General features: G+C 46.9%; 1 protein-coding gene across 3 annotated transcripts in view; it reads left to right on the forward strand.

Annotated features, from left to right (window-relative positions):
* The window catches only part of LOC132830785 (growth factor receptor-bound protein 7-like), a 117,080-nt gene extending 102,039 nt beyond the window's left edge, over positions 1-15,041 (forward strand). For all 3 annotated transcript variants that reach the window (XM_060848630.1, XM_060848631.1, XM_060848632.1), the window contains 4 exons: positions 231-291; positions 3,750-3,837; positions 4,949-5,042; positions 10,926-15,041. In XM_060848630.1, the coding sequence (XP_060704613.1) occupies positions 231-291; positions 3,750-3,837; positions 4,949-5,042; positions 10,926-11,072 (390 nt within the window). In that variant the 3' untranslated portion in view covers positions 11,073-15,041. The remainder of the gene's footprint in view (positions 1-230; positions 292-3,749; positions 3,838-4,948; positions 5,043-10,925) is intronic.
* Positions 15,042-16,763: the final 1,722 nt, after the last annotated feature.

The following is a 16,763-nucleotide window of genomic DNA, read 5'->3' on the forward strand; positions in this document are numbered from 1 at the left end:
TCCTTTTGCCTCTGAGTTTTGCAAACTCTCTGTATTAAAATAAAATGCTCCTTTTTTGACTCTTCCTGGCACAGTGAACAACTTCACAATTTTCACATTATACTCCATCTGTCCACTCACTTAATCTGGCCATATCTCTTTGCTGACTCCTTATGTCTTTTCCACAGCGTACTCTGTGTCTGTAACTCAATGTATCTCTTACAAACTAAATTTATTCCTTTTCTTTGCAGAAGAAGGGAGTCCAGAGGCACAGCTTGCCCAGTCCGTGCCAAGGCTCAGTACTCAGTGCAGGTGAGTTACCCTGACGGTAAATGTCTCTGGGCAGTTACAGATAGAAGCCTAAAATTACCAAGGGATGTTAATAATTACAGTGGGTAGAAATGCTGAAGCACATGGAAATCAATTTAAGCAAGTATGAATTCATCAGCCTTGGAGCCAAAAAGGATAGGACAAGGGACCTGGTAAATGGTGGAAAGCTGAAAACAGCTGAGACCCAGAGACGTAAATCTGAGTCCCCTGTTGGGTTTCCTCCAGCTGCTCCAGTTTCTTCCCACAGTTTAAGATGTGCAAGTTAGGTGAATTGGCCATGATAAATTGCCTGTAGTGCCCAGGGATGTGCAGCCTAGGTGAATTGGCCATGGTAAATTGCCTGTAGTGCCCAGGGATGTGCAGCCTAGGTGAATTGGCCATGATAAATTGCCTGTAGTGCCCAGGGATGTGCAGCCTAGGTGAATTGGCCATGGTAAATTGCCTGTAGTGCCCAGGGATGTGCAGCCTAGGTGAGTTGGCCATGGGAAATGCAGGGTTATAGGGATAGGATAGGAGAGGGGGTCTGGCTGGGATGCTCTTCAGACAGTCGGTGTGGGCTGGATGGGCTGAATGGCCTGCTTCCACACTGTAGGGATTCTGTGATTGCATGATGGCCATCGAGAGTGTAGTGCTGGGAAAGCACAGCTGGTTAGGCAGCATCTGAGGAGCAGGAGAATCCATGTTTTGGGCATAAGCCTTTCATCATTCCCGAAACATCGACTCTCCTGCTCCTCAGATGCTGTCTAACCGGTTGTGCTTTCCCAGCACTACATTTTCGACTCTGATCTCCAGCATCTGCAGTCCTCACTTTCTGCCATTCTATGATGGTCCACCCACTGTCAGTGGAAAACATCTCTCATTTACTCTGCCTTCATGATTTTGAACGCTGTTAAATTCTCTGCAGTAAGGAAAACAACCTCAGGTTTTCCAGCTTTTCCACATTCACCGAGGTTTCACATCCCTGTGACCATTCTGGTAATTCTCCTCCACACTTTCTCTAAGCGAGTAATTTTTGTTATAGCGTCTGTTTATTAAATAAAATTCTCAGAAATGCAGTGGAGTCTTTCTGATGATTCGTGCGAAACCAAACATTAACAAAATCAGGTTTTCATGAGTGTGAAAACTGCAAACCAGCAGGAAGCTAGCTTCAGCCAATTGTCCTCAGCTGTGGAAAAAAACATTTTGCTCATTTCTGATCATGAACCACAAAGCGTTAGAACCAAACTCCCATAGGAACGGGAAGAGACCATTCAGCCCCTCAAAACTGCTCCGCTGTCCTCTGTCATGACTGATCAATATCTTAGCTCCACCTAATCGTATGGTTCCAAAATTGTTAGTAGCCTTTCCCAACAGAAACCGATCTGGCCCAGTGTTGAAGAGTAAAACTGATTTCGAATTCAACAGCTCTTATGGAGGAGAGGAAGGCCTAGCGCAAGATTATATTGATTGAATGCCAAAAAGTCTGGAATTTCTATTTTATTCTGTTCAACATTAACCTGTTTAAAAGTAGATTTCAGATCTCCATTGTTAGTTTGTAAAAGGTGTGTTAAATATTCAGTGAAATGTCAACACTGGTGTGAATGGAGGAACATTTATCCTGGGTTCACAGTGCAATGTATACACATAAAATGGGTTTGATGGACTGAATGGTCAATGCTTCCCAGAATCTTAGCAATTCCTTAACTTTTTTTTAACCATGGTCATTTTAGCCACAGAAATGTGGGAGATTGTGCTTCTTCTCTATCTCTCTGTCTTTCTCTCTCTCTCCTTCCTGTCTGGCTTTCTCTCTCCATTCCCCTTCCCTTTCTCTCCACTTTTGTGTCCATCTCACAATCTGCCTCTTCTTTTCTTTCTCTCTCGATTTCTCTTTCTCTGTCACTTTGTCTTGCTGTCCCCGTTTCCCTGTCTCTGATCCTGTCCCTTTGTCTGTCAGCCTCTCTCTCTTTCTCTCTGTTTTTCTGTTGCTCTCTCTCTCTCTCTCTCTCTCTCTATCTATCTCTCTCTGTCTCTCTCTCTCTCTCTCTCTATCTATCACTCCACTTGTGCTTATTATGAAGGTTTTTCCCCCACCTACTCTCAAGATTACACAAATCTCTTTGTTAGTGGAGAAACTGTAAGAGGTGTTGTTGCAGTTATCTCTTTTTCTATCTTATAATGTGCCGTGACAGGAACCCAGAAACACTCAAAGACCCGTGTGATTATTGAGTGTGCAGAGGGACCACACATTAGGTTTCTACAACCCAATGTATTCTGGGGGAACTGTGGTTCTGTGAGGGTCAAGTCAATCTCCATTTAAACCTGAGGATGGTCCGGATAGAGGTGGGTGAGGATGGTCCGGATAGAGGAGGGTGAGGATGGTCCGGATAGAGGTAGGTGAGGATGGTCCGGATAGAGGTGGGTGAGGATGGTCCGGATAGAGGTGGGTGAGGATGGTCCGGATAGAGGTGGGTGAGGATGGTCCGGATAGAGGTGGGTGAGGATGGTCCGGATAGAGGTGGGTGAGGATGGTCCGGATAGAGGAAGGTGAGGAGCACTGGGGAAAGCCTCACAGACTCTGAGAGAACATCAGAGCCTGCAGCAGAGGGACATCATTCAGCTCCTTGAGCCTGCTCCACCAATTCATCTCACCTTGGCACCAGCTCCATTTCTCTGCCAATTCTCCATTATCCTTCAACCCATTACTAATTAAAAATCTGTCTCTCTTTACATTTACTCAAAGTCCCAGCATCCATCGAACTCTCAGAGGGGAGTGAATTCCATAGATTCATGACCCTTTGAAAGAAGTAATGTCTCTTCCTCCTTGTTTTGAATTTGCTGCCCCTTATCCTAAAGCTATGACCTCTCGTTGTCGTTTGTCCCACATGAGGGAACATCCTCTGTTGGTCCATTTTTTTCTATTCCCTTTAGTGTCTTATATACCTCAATTAGATTTTCTCTCATTCTTCCAAACTCCAGATAGGAAAGGCCTAAACTGCTCAATTTCTCTTCATGAGATAAATCCCTCATCTCTGGAATCAATGTGGTGACCCTCCTCTAAATTGCCTCCAATGTAACTACATCCTTCAACAAACAAGGGGACCAAACCTGCACAATTCTCCACGTGTGGTCCCACTAATGTCTTGTTCAGTTGCAGCAACACCTCCCTGCTTTTATGTCTTGTTCCTTTAGCAATAAATGCTCAAATTCCATTTGCCTTCATTGTTACCTGCTGTAGCCTGCATACCAGGTTTCTGTGCTTCATGCATGAGGATACCCAGCTCCCTCTGCAGTGAAGCATTCTGAATTTCTCTCCCTGGGAGATAATAAGGGCCTGCAGTGGGTATGTTGTGCTAATGTTGTGCTGATTTCTGCAGCAGAAAGATTGCTGATAACAGGATGAGCTAGGAGCAATGTCTGAGATGGATTAACTGCAATAACAGTTTCCTTTATCGTGGATCTAGCAATACACAGCAGTCAGCCCTGGTTTCATGGACGGATCTCAAGGGAAGAAGCACACAGACTGATTATCCAACATGGCCACATTGATGGGTGAGGACACAGCTGGGGGGCAAGGGCGAGAATTATTTCACTTCAGAGAAATTTTGCAAATGAGCAGTGGGTGAGAGAGCCCATAACCTGAGACAGAGCAAGGGATTTAATAATTACAGATCATTACAAAAGGAAACAAGATTAGGCCTTTCCAAAGCAACCAGCTTGGAGTTCCCTGGTTGAGTGAGTGAGTGATGAATCCTCCAAATCCCACCTCAATAACTAATTGCCTGCTAGTAGGTGCACTCCCTTCAGAACCCCATTGTCCAATTTGGAAAATTCTAATAAACGGGTTAATTACATTAAACATATGACATTATTTGTTTCTGCTCCACCAACACCCCACAGATACAAAGCAATGGATCATTTTAACGCCCAGGAGTGACTGTTCTTTGGCCACATGGTACTAACATCCACCACATTCTTCCATGAAAGACTTTTCTTCCTCTACCACACTGTACTGTGTCAACTGACAGATCTGCTATTGATTCCTAGTTCTCCTATTGCTCTCCTCACCCCTTCTCTGTGCATTATATTGTTGCTCTCCTGAGGGCATCCAAAAAAAACCGCGTCCCGGGTTGCGTCCCACTGTAAGTTCCTTGTTGTACTGCCCCAGATCTCAGTGAATGACATTGAAGTTTCAAGTATAAATTACTGATCTATGTTTTAAAATCCCTTCATAGTCTTGTCCCTTGCTCTTCCTGTAAATTCTTCCAACTCTCTGAAATTTCAGTGCTCCTCAAATTCTAGCCTCTTGAGACACCCACGTTTAACCGTTGGTGGATGTGCCTCAAAACCTGGGACAGAAACTCAGGAATTTCCTCCCTAACCTCCCTCCCTCTCTCCCAACTATAAGCTCTGCCTGTCTGACCACATTGTTGTACAGGATTCACTGTTACCTTTTGGCTGGGATATTGTCGGATTCACTCCCAGCCTTTGTCATTTTGATAGTTTGCAGTAATATTATGAATATTCCAGTGGTTTTACTTATGGTTATGGATTGAACAGGAAGATGAAACTGAAACAAACAGCAGAATTGAATGAGAACTGAGTTTGATTTTACACTGATTTTTGGAGGGGTATTTATTTGTGTGCTTTTCCCTTGATGCAGTGTATTCCTGATTAGAGAGAGCCAAAGGACACCCAAAGGGTTTGTGCTGACCCTCAGCCACCACCACAAGACCAAACACTTCCTGGTTGTTCCGGTAATTTATTTCTATCCAATTATTCGATGATAACATTGTTAAATGGGATCTGGACTTGTAGTCCAGCAAGTAGGTTAGTTGTTTTTCAGGATGTCCAAGAATGTAGGGAGGCTGTGGAGAAGGTAGCACTGACAGGGAATACTTGCGGACACAGAGATGGGCTCAAGTGTGTATACTTCAACGCAAGGAGTATCAGAAATAAGGTGGGTGAACTTAAGGCGTGTATCGGGATTTGGGACTACGATGTTGTGGCCATCACGGAAACGTGGATAGAAGAGGGACAGGAATGGTTGTTGGAGGTTCCTGGTTACAGATGTTTCAGTAAGATTAGGGAGGGTAGTAAAAACGGAGGGGGTGGGTGGCGTTGCTAATTAGAAATGGTATAACGGCTGCAGAAATGCAGTTCGAGGGGGATCTGCCTTTGGAGGTAGTATGGGCTGAAGTCAGAAATAGGAAAGGAGCAGTCACCTTGTTGGGTGTTTACTGTAGGCCCCCCAATAGCAGCAGAGATGTGGAGAAACAGATTGGGAAACAGATTTTGGAAAGGTGCAGAAGCCACAGGGTAGTAGTCATGGGCGATTTCAACTTCCCAAATAGTGATTGGAAGCTCTTTAGATCGAGTAGATTGGACGGGGCGGTGTTTGTGCAGTGTGTCCAGGAAGCTTTTCTAACTCAGTATGTAGATTGTCCGACCAGAGGGGAGGCCATATTGGATTTGGTACTTGGTAACGAACCGGGACAAGTGATGGGCCTGTTAGTGGGTGAGCATTTTGGTGATGGTGACCACAATTCTGTGACTTTCACCTTGGTTATGGAGAGAGATAAGTGTGTGCAACAGGGCAGGTTTTACAATTGGGGGAAGGGTAAATACAATGCTGCAAGACAGGATTTGAGGAGCATAAATTGGGAGCATAGGCTATCAAGGAACGATGTCGTTGAAATGTGGAACTTTTTCAAGGAACAGATACGATGTGTCCTTGATATGTATGTACCTGTCAGGCAGGAAAGAGATGGTCGTGTGAGAGAACCTTGGTTGACGAGGGAAGTTGAATGTCTGGTAAAGAGGAAGAAGGAGGCTTACATAAGGTTGAGGAAACAAGGTTTAGACAGAGCGTTGGAGGGATACAGGATAGCCAGGAGGGAGCTGAAGAAAGGGATTAGGAGAGCTAAGAGAGGGCATGGAAAATCTTTGGCGGGTAGGATCAAGGATAACCCCAAGGCCTTTTATGCGTATGTGAGAAACGTGAGAATGAGAGTAGGTCCGATCAAGGACAGTAGTGGGAGACTGTGTATTGAGTCAGAAGAGATAGGAGAGGTCTTGAATGAGTACTTTTCTTCAGTATTTATAAATGAAAGGGACCGTATTGTTGAAGAGGAGAGTGTGAAACGGACTGGTAAGCTAGAGGAGATACTTGTTAGGAAGGAAGATGTGTTGGGCATTTTGAAAAACTTGAGGATAGACAAGCCCCCCGGGCCTGACGGGATATATCCTAGGATTATGTGGGAAGCAAGAGAGGAAATTGCAGAACCGTTGACAATGATCTTTTCGTCTTCACTGTCAACGGGGGTGGTACCAGGGGACTGGAGAGTGGCGAATGTTGTGCCCCTGTTCAAAAAAGGGAATAGGGATAACCCCGGGAATTACAGGCCAGTTAGTCCTACTTCGGTGGTAGGCAAAGTAATGGAAAGGGTACTGAGGGATAGGATTTATGAGTATCTGGAAAGACACTGCTTGATTAGGGACAGCCAGCACAGATTTGTGAGGGGTAGGTCTTGCCTTACAGGTCTTATTGAATTCTTTGAGGAGGTGACCAAGCATGTGGATGAGGGTAGAGCAGTGGATGTAGTGTACATGGATTTTAGTAAGGCATTTGATAAGATTCCCCATGGTAGGCTTATGCGGAAAGTCAGGAGGCATGGGATAGTGGGAAGTTTAGCCAGTTGGATAGAGAACTGGCTCACTGGTCGAAGTCAGAGAATGGTGGTAGATGGTAAATATTCAGCCTGGAGCCCAGTTACAAGTGGAGTTCCGCAGGGATCAGTTCTGGGTCCTCTGCTGTTTGTAATTTTTATTAATGACTTGGAAGAGGGAGTCGAAGGGTGGGTCAGTAAATTTGCAGACGATATGAAGATTGGTGGAGTTGTGGATAGTGAGGAGGGCTGTTGTCGGCTGCAAAGGGACTTCGATATGATGCAGAGCTGGGCTGAGGAGTGGCAGATGGAGTTCAACCCTGTCAAGTGTGAGGTTGTCCATTTTGAAAGGACAAATAAGAATGCGGAATACAGGGTTAACGATAGGGTTCTTAGTAAGGTGGAAGAGCAGAGGGATCATGGGGTCTATGTTCATAGATCGTTGAAAGTTGCCACTCAGGTGGATAGAGCTTGTAAGAAGGCCTATGGTGTATTAGTGTTCATTAGCAGAGGGATTGAATTCAAGAGTCGTGAAGTGATGTTGCAGCTGTACAGGACCTTGGTAAGGCCACATTTGGAGTACTGTGTGCAATTCTGGTCGCCTCACTTAATGAAAGATGTGGAAGCTTTGGAGAGGGTGCAGAGGAGATTTACCAGGATGTTGCCTGGAATGGAGAATAGGTCATATGAGGATAGGTTGAGAGTGCTAGGGCTTTTCTCATTGGAATGGTGAAGGATGAGGGGTGACTTGATAGAGGTTTATAAGATGATCAGGGGAATAGATAGAATAGACAGTCAGAGACTTTTTCCCCAGGTACAACAGAGTGTTACAAGGGGACATAAATTTAAGGTGAAGGGTGGAAGGTATGGGGGGATGTCAGGGGTAGGTTCTTTACCCAGAGAGTGGTGGGGGCATGGAATGCGCTGCCTGTGGGAGTGGCAGAGTCAGAATCATTGGTGACCTTTAAGCAGCAATTGGATGGGTACATGGATAGGTGCTTAATCTAGGACAAATGTTCGGCACAACATCGTGGGCCAAAGGGCCTGTTCTGTGCTGTATTGTTCTATGTTCTAAATATTTCTCCTGCTCATGATCCCACATTCATCACAGTCACAATTGCAGAATCATTACAGTACAGGAAGAGGCCATTCAGCCCATCATGCCTGCACCAGCTCTTCATATGAGCCTCATTACCCAGAGCCTTTCCACATCCCCCTGCATGTTATTTCCGTTCAAATTATTGTGTAATAACCTCTTAAATGCTACAGTTGAACCTGCCTCAGCCACATTGCAGACAATGCTTTCTCTGTGTGAAAATTACTCTGTGAAAAACTTTTCCTCACATTACTCTTGCTGCTTTTTTGACATCACTTTAAATCTATCAACATCATAGCGTCATAGAGTTCTACAGCACAGAAACAGACCTTTCAGTTCAAGTTGTCCATGCCAACCAAATTTCCTAAATTAATCTAGTCCCTAAATTAAACAGCCACTCTCAGACAACAACTCACCAGAACGAAGGACCCGATACCCAGCATGAGCAAAACCAATGTAGTGTACAAAATCCCATGCAAGAACTGCACAAAACACTACATAGGACAAACAGGAAGACAGCTAACAACCCGCATCCACTAACACCAACTAGCCATGAAACGACACGACCAGCTATCCTGTAGCCACACACACAGATGACAAACAACATGAATTCGACTGGGACAACACCATTATTATAGGGCAAGCCAAACAGAGAACAGCCAGGGAATTCCTAGAGGCATGGCACTCATCCACAATAAGCACATCGACCTGGACCCAATATACCGGCCACTGCAGCGGACAGCTGGAACTAACAACTGAAAGCAGCAGAGACAAACCACTATAAATGCCGGAGGAAACATCACAGAAGCGCTTCACAGGAGGCTCCCAAGCACTGAGGATGTTACCTAGACAGGGGACAAAATGTCTGCAACATAAACTCCCAGCTCGGCGAACAGAACCACAACAACAAGCACCCGGGCTACAAATCTTCTCACAAACTTTAATCTAGTCCCATTTGTCAGCATTTGGCCCATATCCCCTAAACCCCTTTCTGTTCATATACCCATCCAGATGCCTTTTAAATGTTGTAACTGTACCAGCCTCTGGCAGCTCGTTCCATATGTGTACTATGCTCTGCATGAAAATGTTGCCCCTTTGGTGTCTTTTAAATGTTTCCCCTCTCACCTTTAATCTATGCCCTCCAGTTTTGGATTCCCTTACCCTGGGAAAAAGACCTTGGCTATTCACCCTTCCCTTGCCCCTCATGATTTTATAAACCTCTACAAGGTCACCCCTCAGCCTCTGACGCAGGGAAACAGCCCCTGCCTATTCAGCCTCTCCATGTAGCTCAAACCCTCCAATCTGGCAATATCCTTATAAATCTTTTCTGTACCCTTTCAAGTTTAACAACATCTTTCTTATAGCAGGGAGACCAGAATCAAATGCAGAATTCCAAAATTGACCTAGCCAATGCCCTGTACAGCCTCAACGTGACATCCCAACTCCTATACTCAATGCACTGACCAATAAAGGAGTGTTTACCAAACGCCTTCTTCACTATCCTGTCCACCTGCAAGTCTGGGAACAGCTTCTCTATCCACTCTATCCAGCCCATCCACAACTTTGAGAATATCTCCTGAATTTCCTCTCAGCTGCCTTCTGTCTGAGGAGTAAAAAGTGAGGTCTGCAGATGCTGGAGATCAGAACTGAAATGTGTTGTTGGTTAAAGCGCAACAGGTCAGGCAGCATCCAAGGAACAGGAAATTCGACGTTTCGGGCAAAAGCCCTTCATCAGCATTCCTGATGAAGGGCTTTTGCCCAAAACGTCGAATTTCCTGTTCCTTGGATGCTGCCTGACCTGCTGCACTTTAACCAGCAACACATTTTCAGTTCTGTCTGAGGAGAGCTGTCCCAACTTCTTCAAGCAATCCTCATAAGTAAAGTTTCTCACTTCTGAAACTAATCTCCTAAGTGGCCTCTGCACCCTGTCCAATACATTCATATCTTTCCAATAATGTAGCACCCAAAACACTACTCAGTACTCCAGCTGAAGGTTGGCAAATGTCTTGTGCCATCTCATTAAGCAAATTGACATCAAGGTGACTAGAGCGAATGATCAAGCAGCTCACATTCACTGTACGTCACAAATCTGCATTTATAAAATTATGCTGAGTAAAAGTTACAGCTGATAGCTCAGGGGGAGTTTGTATCTGAACTGGTGGTGATTCGATGAGTATGGGACTCGTACCCCAGTGAGAGTCAGTGTGTGTGGGACTGTACCCCAGTGAGAGTCAGTGTGTGTGAGACTGTATCCCAGTGAGAGTCAGTGTGTGTGTGTGGGACCCATACCCCATTGAGAGTCAGTGTGTATAGGACTGTATCCCAGTTAGAGTCAGTATCTGTGTGGAACTGTATCCCAGTGAAAGTCCGTGTGTGTGGGACTGTACTCCAGTGAAAGTCCGTGTGTGGGGGACTGTACCCCAGTAAGAGTCAGTCAGTGTGTGGGACCATACCCCAGTGAGAGTCAGCGTGTATGGGATTGTACCCTAGGGAGAGTCTGTGTCTGTGTGGGACAGTATTCCAGTGAGAGTCAGTGAGTGGGACTATATCTCAGCGAGAGTCAGTGTGTGGGACTGTACCCCAGTGAGAGTCAGTGTGTGTGGGAGTGTACCCCAGTGAGGGTCAGTGTGTGTGACCCGTACCCCAGTGAGAATCAGTGTGTGGGACTATATCTCAGGCAGTTTTTACTCTGCGGGTGGCAGGAAGGCTCTATCCAATCAGGCTGCACCCTGAACCTGACAGGCGATTGGTCAACACCTGTCAACCTAGTCACATGATTGGTCAAAGCTAGGCAGGGGGTCCAGCCAATAGTTCTGCAGAAAGGAGCACAGTCATTGGAGCAGTGTTTAAATGTCTGTTTTCTCTCTCTGGGTTAGTGCGAGGAAGATGGTCAAACATACCTCACTGTGGACACCGGGCAGACCAAATTCACCGACCTCATTCAGCTGGTGGACTTCTATCAGATCAACAGAGGCGTGTTACCCTGCAGCCTGAAACATTACTGTACCCGTGTGTCACTGTAACCATGGCCTTTCCCTGTCCACCGTCAAACACTGCCTTGCCTACCTGCCCTATTTATGCACTAGCTGCACAGCACTGGTTCCTTCACCCCTCCTCTCAGTGATTTACTAGTTAATCTGCAGAGTTCAGCCAGGGTGCGGTTACAGTGGATGTGAAGGAATATCTCATTCTTACCTGTCGTTCAATTTCTTAGCGACTTTTCGAAGAATTTCACAATTTTTTGAAACGCTTTCAGATCTCACCTTCCTGAATATCTAGGTGGTTTGTCAGTCTGAAGGTCATGGAAATCACGGGTTGATCCTTTTGGAAAGGTTTTGTGATTTAGGATCACAAGACTAACATTGCTTTTAGGGTAGAAAAATAAGTCGCGGTAAATAGAAACATTATTTAATCAGAATTGTCTCTTGAGGAAGAGGGTGAAAAGACAGAAGTCTCCAGAGAGAGAGAGAGAGAGAGACCAGTGTGAGACCAGTTCTCGTGTGTTTATCAGTAATGTGGGTAACTGCCCCAGTGGAAAGCACACAACACGCATATCGCACGATCAAATCCCGATTCCATATCCCAGAGGCTTGTCCAAACACAACATCAGAGCAGTCTCTGAAACACACACACACACACACACACACACACAACTGTACAATACCAAGTGGCAGTCAATTCCTTTTACCTGCAGAACACTCTTACCTGTAAAACAGAAAACATTTTGTTTAATTGATGCAATCAGCACTAAAAAATCAGAAATGCTATAAATATTACATGGATCTCTCCTCCACCCAGCTTGTGTGATTGGAATATAAACAGTGCCTAGAGACTGTCAACCAGGGCAATGTATCCTCCAAAGCAGAGAGAGACAGATGAGGATGACCAGGAGAGAGAGGAACAGAATGTTTGGGCTGGAGGAGAGTGTGACTGGCACCAATGATTGTGGTACTACAGCTGTGAAGAGAGAGTGAGCACTAGTGAGGGCTGGACTCGGAGAGACTGAGCAGGATTGAGCGAGTTTATCTGATGTCATTGATTATTTGTATCTAGTTCTCTACACTGCACAGTGTTAAAGGAGCTTGAACACAACACTGCATCGGTTTGTTTGAATCTTCACATTTAGGTAATTTAAATATCTTTACTGTCACAGAATGATTTTTGTCAGAAGTATGAACTGTGAATGATGCCAGTCTGACCTTCAGTCAGGTGCAGCCTCTGTAGGTATCACATTGCTCTGTTGTGGGGATGTGGGAGACACTGGGAAAGCCAGCAGTTACTATCCCTCAGTAACTAACCCTAACTGAGTTGCTAGCTCAGCCTTTTCAGTTCATAGATAAGCATCGGTCATGTGGCTGGAGATTGCATTAGCTGGGTAAAGATGGCTGGTTTGTTTCTGTAAACTGCTGTAGTAAACCAGATGGATTTTTACAACAATTAATGATAATTTCATGGGCTAAATGTCACTCTTTCTCCATAAATTAAATTCTACTAGCTGCCGTTGGACATTAATGAGTCTCTGAGTTATTATTTCAGTGATATTAACATGTTTCTCTGATTGTGTGGGATTCCCTGTGAGTTAGTTAAAGCTATCTCCTCATTGTGACCAGAGCAATTAAATAAAGACATTTTCAGTATCATAACCGTTTAATCCTTCCAGTGAGGTTCATTATAGTCTAGTCGAGGCCAAAGTGAGACCTCAGAAAGTGCCAAACCTGTTAATGTAACTTGTTATTCCCTGCTATTGTCAGATATGTAATTTGTTTCCAATAATCAATAACTGAGACTTGACGTTGCAGGAGGGCGGTTTCATTTCCAGTAGTTTTAATGAGCTGGAGCAGAGAATGGACTATATTTCCTCACCTGTCTGCAGCCTGTTTCTATTTCAGAGAAGCAGGAACAACAGAAACAAGACTCTGCAGTGGTGTCCTGTAAACAGAAGCTGGGAGTTCCCTCCTGTTCATTGGACTGAAAGCTTGGACCACTGTCAATATCACATGTGGTCAGTATCCAAATCCATGTCAACACAAAAATGGCAAAGACGCAGGGCAGAACCTTCGAACAACTGAACAGTATGGGCAATGGGGAGATATTGGGCCAAACCCACCACATCATTCCCAATTTAAACATAGAACAGTACAGCAAGGAACAGGCCCTTTGGCCCATCATGTCTGTACTGGCCAGGATGCCATTCTAAATTAATCCCAACTGCCTGTACATGCTCTGTTGCTCTCTCTTCCCTACCTGTTTATGTGTCTGTCTGAGTGCCTCTTAAACAGTACTATTGTATCTGCCTCTACCACCTCCCCTGACACTGTGTCTGGGCACCTACCATCCTCTGCGTAAAACCCTTGCCTTGCACATCTTTAAACATTCCTATCCATGCCTTCATAATTTTATATCCTTCTTTCAGGATCCCCTCAACCTCTGACATTCTAGCGAAAACAAGTTTATCTAACCTCTCCTCATAGCGAGTACACCTCAATCCAGGCAGTGTTCTGGTAAATCTCATTTGTACCCTCTCCAAAGCCTCCATGTCCTTTCTATAGTATGGGACCAGGACTGCACAGAATATTCCAAATGGGGCCGAACTAACATTTTATACAATTTGTTGAAGCATAATGGTGAGATTCTTGCCAGGGAGCAATGAGTTCCCAATTAATGTCCTTTTTTTTGGTAACAGCCAACTTACCACGGGTTGCAATCTTTCCAAACTAGCCATACAAACTCAACATCAGAAAGCTTGACATGGGAACCAGAGCAGGAACCTGGCAGCTCCAAACAACCTCCATGTTGCCCAGAGGCAAGAGGAGGGCAAGACCCATGAGCACCTTCCATGTACACACTCTTTCATCACACACACTTACACCAGACCTTCACACTTACACCAGACTTTCACAAAGCTATTGCCACCATTTATGCAATACCCTGAATCCCACATTTGTGAAACAGCGGCCATGCAGGGAGAAGCACAGTCCATGGAGTGGACCATGCTGCTTACCAGGCCTGCCCCCTTTACCTCTTGGTGCACACTCACCTGGTGCCTACTAGCATGGTTGCAGCATACCCTGCCCTGCCATACCCTGCCCTGCCACACCCTGCCCTGCCACACCCTGCCCTGCCACACCCTGCCCTGCCACACCCTGCCCTGCCATACCCTGCCCTACCACACACTGCCCTGCCATACCCTGCCCTACCACACACTGCCCTGCCACGCCCTGCCCTGCCATACCCTGCCTTGTATACCCTGTCCTGCCATACCCTGTCCTGCCATACCCTGTCCTGCCATACCCTGCCTTGCCATACCCTGCCTTGTATACCCTGCCCTGTCATACCCGGCCCTGCCACACCCTGCCCTGTCATACCCTGCCCTGCCATACCCTGCCCTGCCACACCCTGCCCTGCCACACCCTGCCCTGCCATACCCAGCCCTGCCATATGCTGCCCTGTCGTAAGAAATAGCAACAATAGTAGACCATTCAGCCTATCCAATCTGCTTTACCATTCAATAAAATCATGGCTGATCTGACACTTCTCACATCCACTTTCCTGGCCCCCTCAATCAAGGATCTATTGATGTCAGTCTTAAATATACAGTTTGGAGTCCGGTCTGACAGCTCTCCCTGGCAAAAAATTCCAAAGAATCACAACCCTCTGAAATTCCTCCTCATCTCAGCCTTACGTTGTGCCTCTTTATTCTGAGACTAGCTGCTTGGCCCTGGACTCTCCCACGAGGGGAAGCATCCTCTCAGCATTGACCCTGTTCTGTCCTGCTTTGAAATGTTACCCAACCAGCCTGGAGGCCATGCTGTGGGCTGGCACCAAATCTTCTTGTATGTCAGTGTCACCTGGCAGCTGCAATCAGAGTCACACTGCATCGGCTGTTAGGGGAGGGGGCCACAGCTCATTACAGGAGGGCCTCGTCAGTCAGAGTGGATTGGCATTGGGGAGTCAGGGTAAACTCCTGTGGCAGTCCCAAGCGTCTGCCTGGTTTTGGGGTGGGGATGGGAGCTGGGGGGGTGGGGGGAGGAGAGGGGGGTGTGCTGTGGCCCAGGCAGCAGGTGACAGTCACTTCACAGACAGCGCTGAGGACAAAGCATGGTTAGGGGGGGCTGGGGGGGGGAGGTGGTGTGATGCTGTGAAGGTGGAGAAAGCTGAGAGTGAGGATCGGGTAAGGAAACCAAGGCAAAGGGAGGGGTGTGTGGGGTAGGGGCATTGCAAGGGAGCTGAAGGTGAGGGAAAGGCCTGAGCATTCTCAGGGGATGAACAATGTCTATAAACATATTAACAACACAGATTGCAGGCTGGCAACATCCTGGTCATCTTCTTGCACTGACCCTCTCTGTGTGTACCACTTTCCTGGCACTGTCACCAACAGTCTACCACCTCAGATAGACAGTCCCACACTCACAACCAGCCCAATACTGGGCAGTGCTGAAGGGCAGTGGGACCTGAGGTATCAGAGTCAGCCATAGCTATCCTGGCTCACACACAATGTGATTAATGCTCACTGTATAGCCACCATCCTGAGAGTCTAAACAGCGGGAGAACCTTCTCGAGAGAGCAGTCCATTGGTCCTGATGATTTGGTGGGACAATTCCAGTGGGGATGGCGGGTCCCTCCTGGCACTACCCTGTTTCCATGTGAGTATGGGGCACCTGGACAGTGGTCAAGACTCCCCGGGCTCCCCTGGTCCTGAGAACCATACCTTGGGCATGTGGGCAAGACTCTGTGGCATGTCCTAAGGGCATTGGGCCTTTCTGTCATTGCAGTCATCAACCTGTCGAAGTGGGCTGGCGGACAGAGCCATTGTGCCCTAATCCCCTGGGCTATGCACCCCCAGATTCCTCATCCCCAGGACCACAGGCTGAGCCAGAACCTCCCTCCAAGTTTGAGTTACCTGGAGCGATTCTCCCCCACTTGACTGTGGAACTGTGGGAGATTGGGAGATCTTCGCACACCCCCCTCACCTCTCGAGCTCCAAGATGTTTCAGTGCTGCCACTGGGGGGGGGGGGCAGGAGGGAGGGAGCGCCAGGAGTGGGGCTCAGGATGGGGTGGGGGTGGAGTGTATTGTTTTGGGTGGGGGTGGTGGGTATGGAGGGGTGAGGTGTGAGGGTGTGGAGCAGGAGGGGTTGTGGAGATGGGTAGGGATGAAACTGGATGGGGAGGTGGGGGTGGGATGTGTTCTAGGAGTGTGGGGACGTGCAGGGGGAGTTGGGGGGGGAGGGGGTATATTCAGCCCAGCTATTGGTTTTTCTCCTTGTGCAGGGTGAGGACAAGGAGACATTCCCCTCCATTTACTCCCCCCCCTCCCACTGTGGGAGGTCTCCTGTTGTAATGACATACACAGCATAAATGAGTGTGACTGAAGTGGGTGTCAGGTGCATGTGGAGGAAAGGTGTTGTGGTTTTCCGAGGGATTGGGGAAGCCAGTGTGGAGGGATGTTGGTTTGGGAGGAAGTGGGCTAATTGGAGCAAGAGAGGGGAGGTATTGGGTGTGGAGGGTATGGGGGGAAGGTTGGGATTGCAGGGGTGGGGGTAAGGATGGTGGTGTTTGGGGGTGCATCAGAGGGTCTGTCAGAGCAGAAGCTTTGCTGGGAGGCAGATGCAGTAGCTGACAGAGTATGAGGTAGCAGAGAGCAACGTGATCTCCTTCCAGCACTGTCACACAGTCTCCCAAACCCTGGATAGGACACTGACCACATGGCAATCTC

The sequence above is a fragment of the Hemiscyllium ocellatum genome, chromosome 32 (genome assembly GCF_020745735.1).
Source record: "Hemiscyllium ocellatum isolate sHemOce1 chromosome 32, sHemOce1.pat.X.cur, whole genome shotgun sequence".
Taxonomy (NCBI): Eukaryota; Metazoa; Chordata; class Chondrichthyes; order Orectolobiformes; family Hemiscylliidae; genus Hemiscyllium; species Hemiscyllium ocellatum.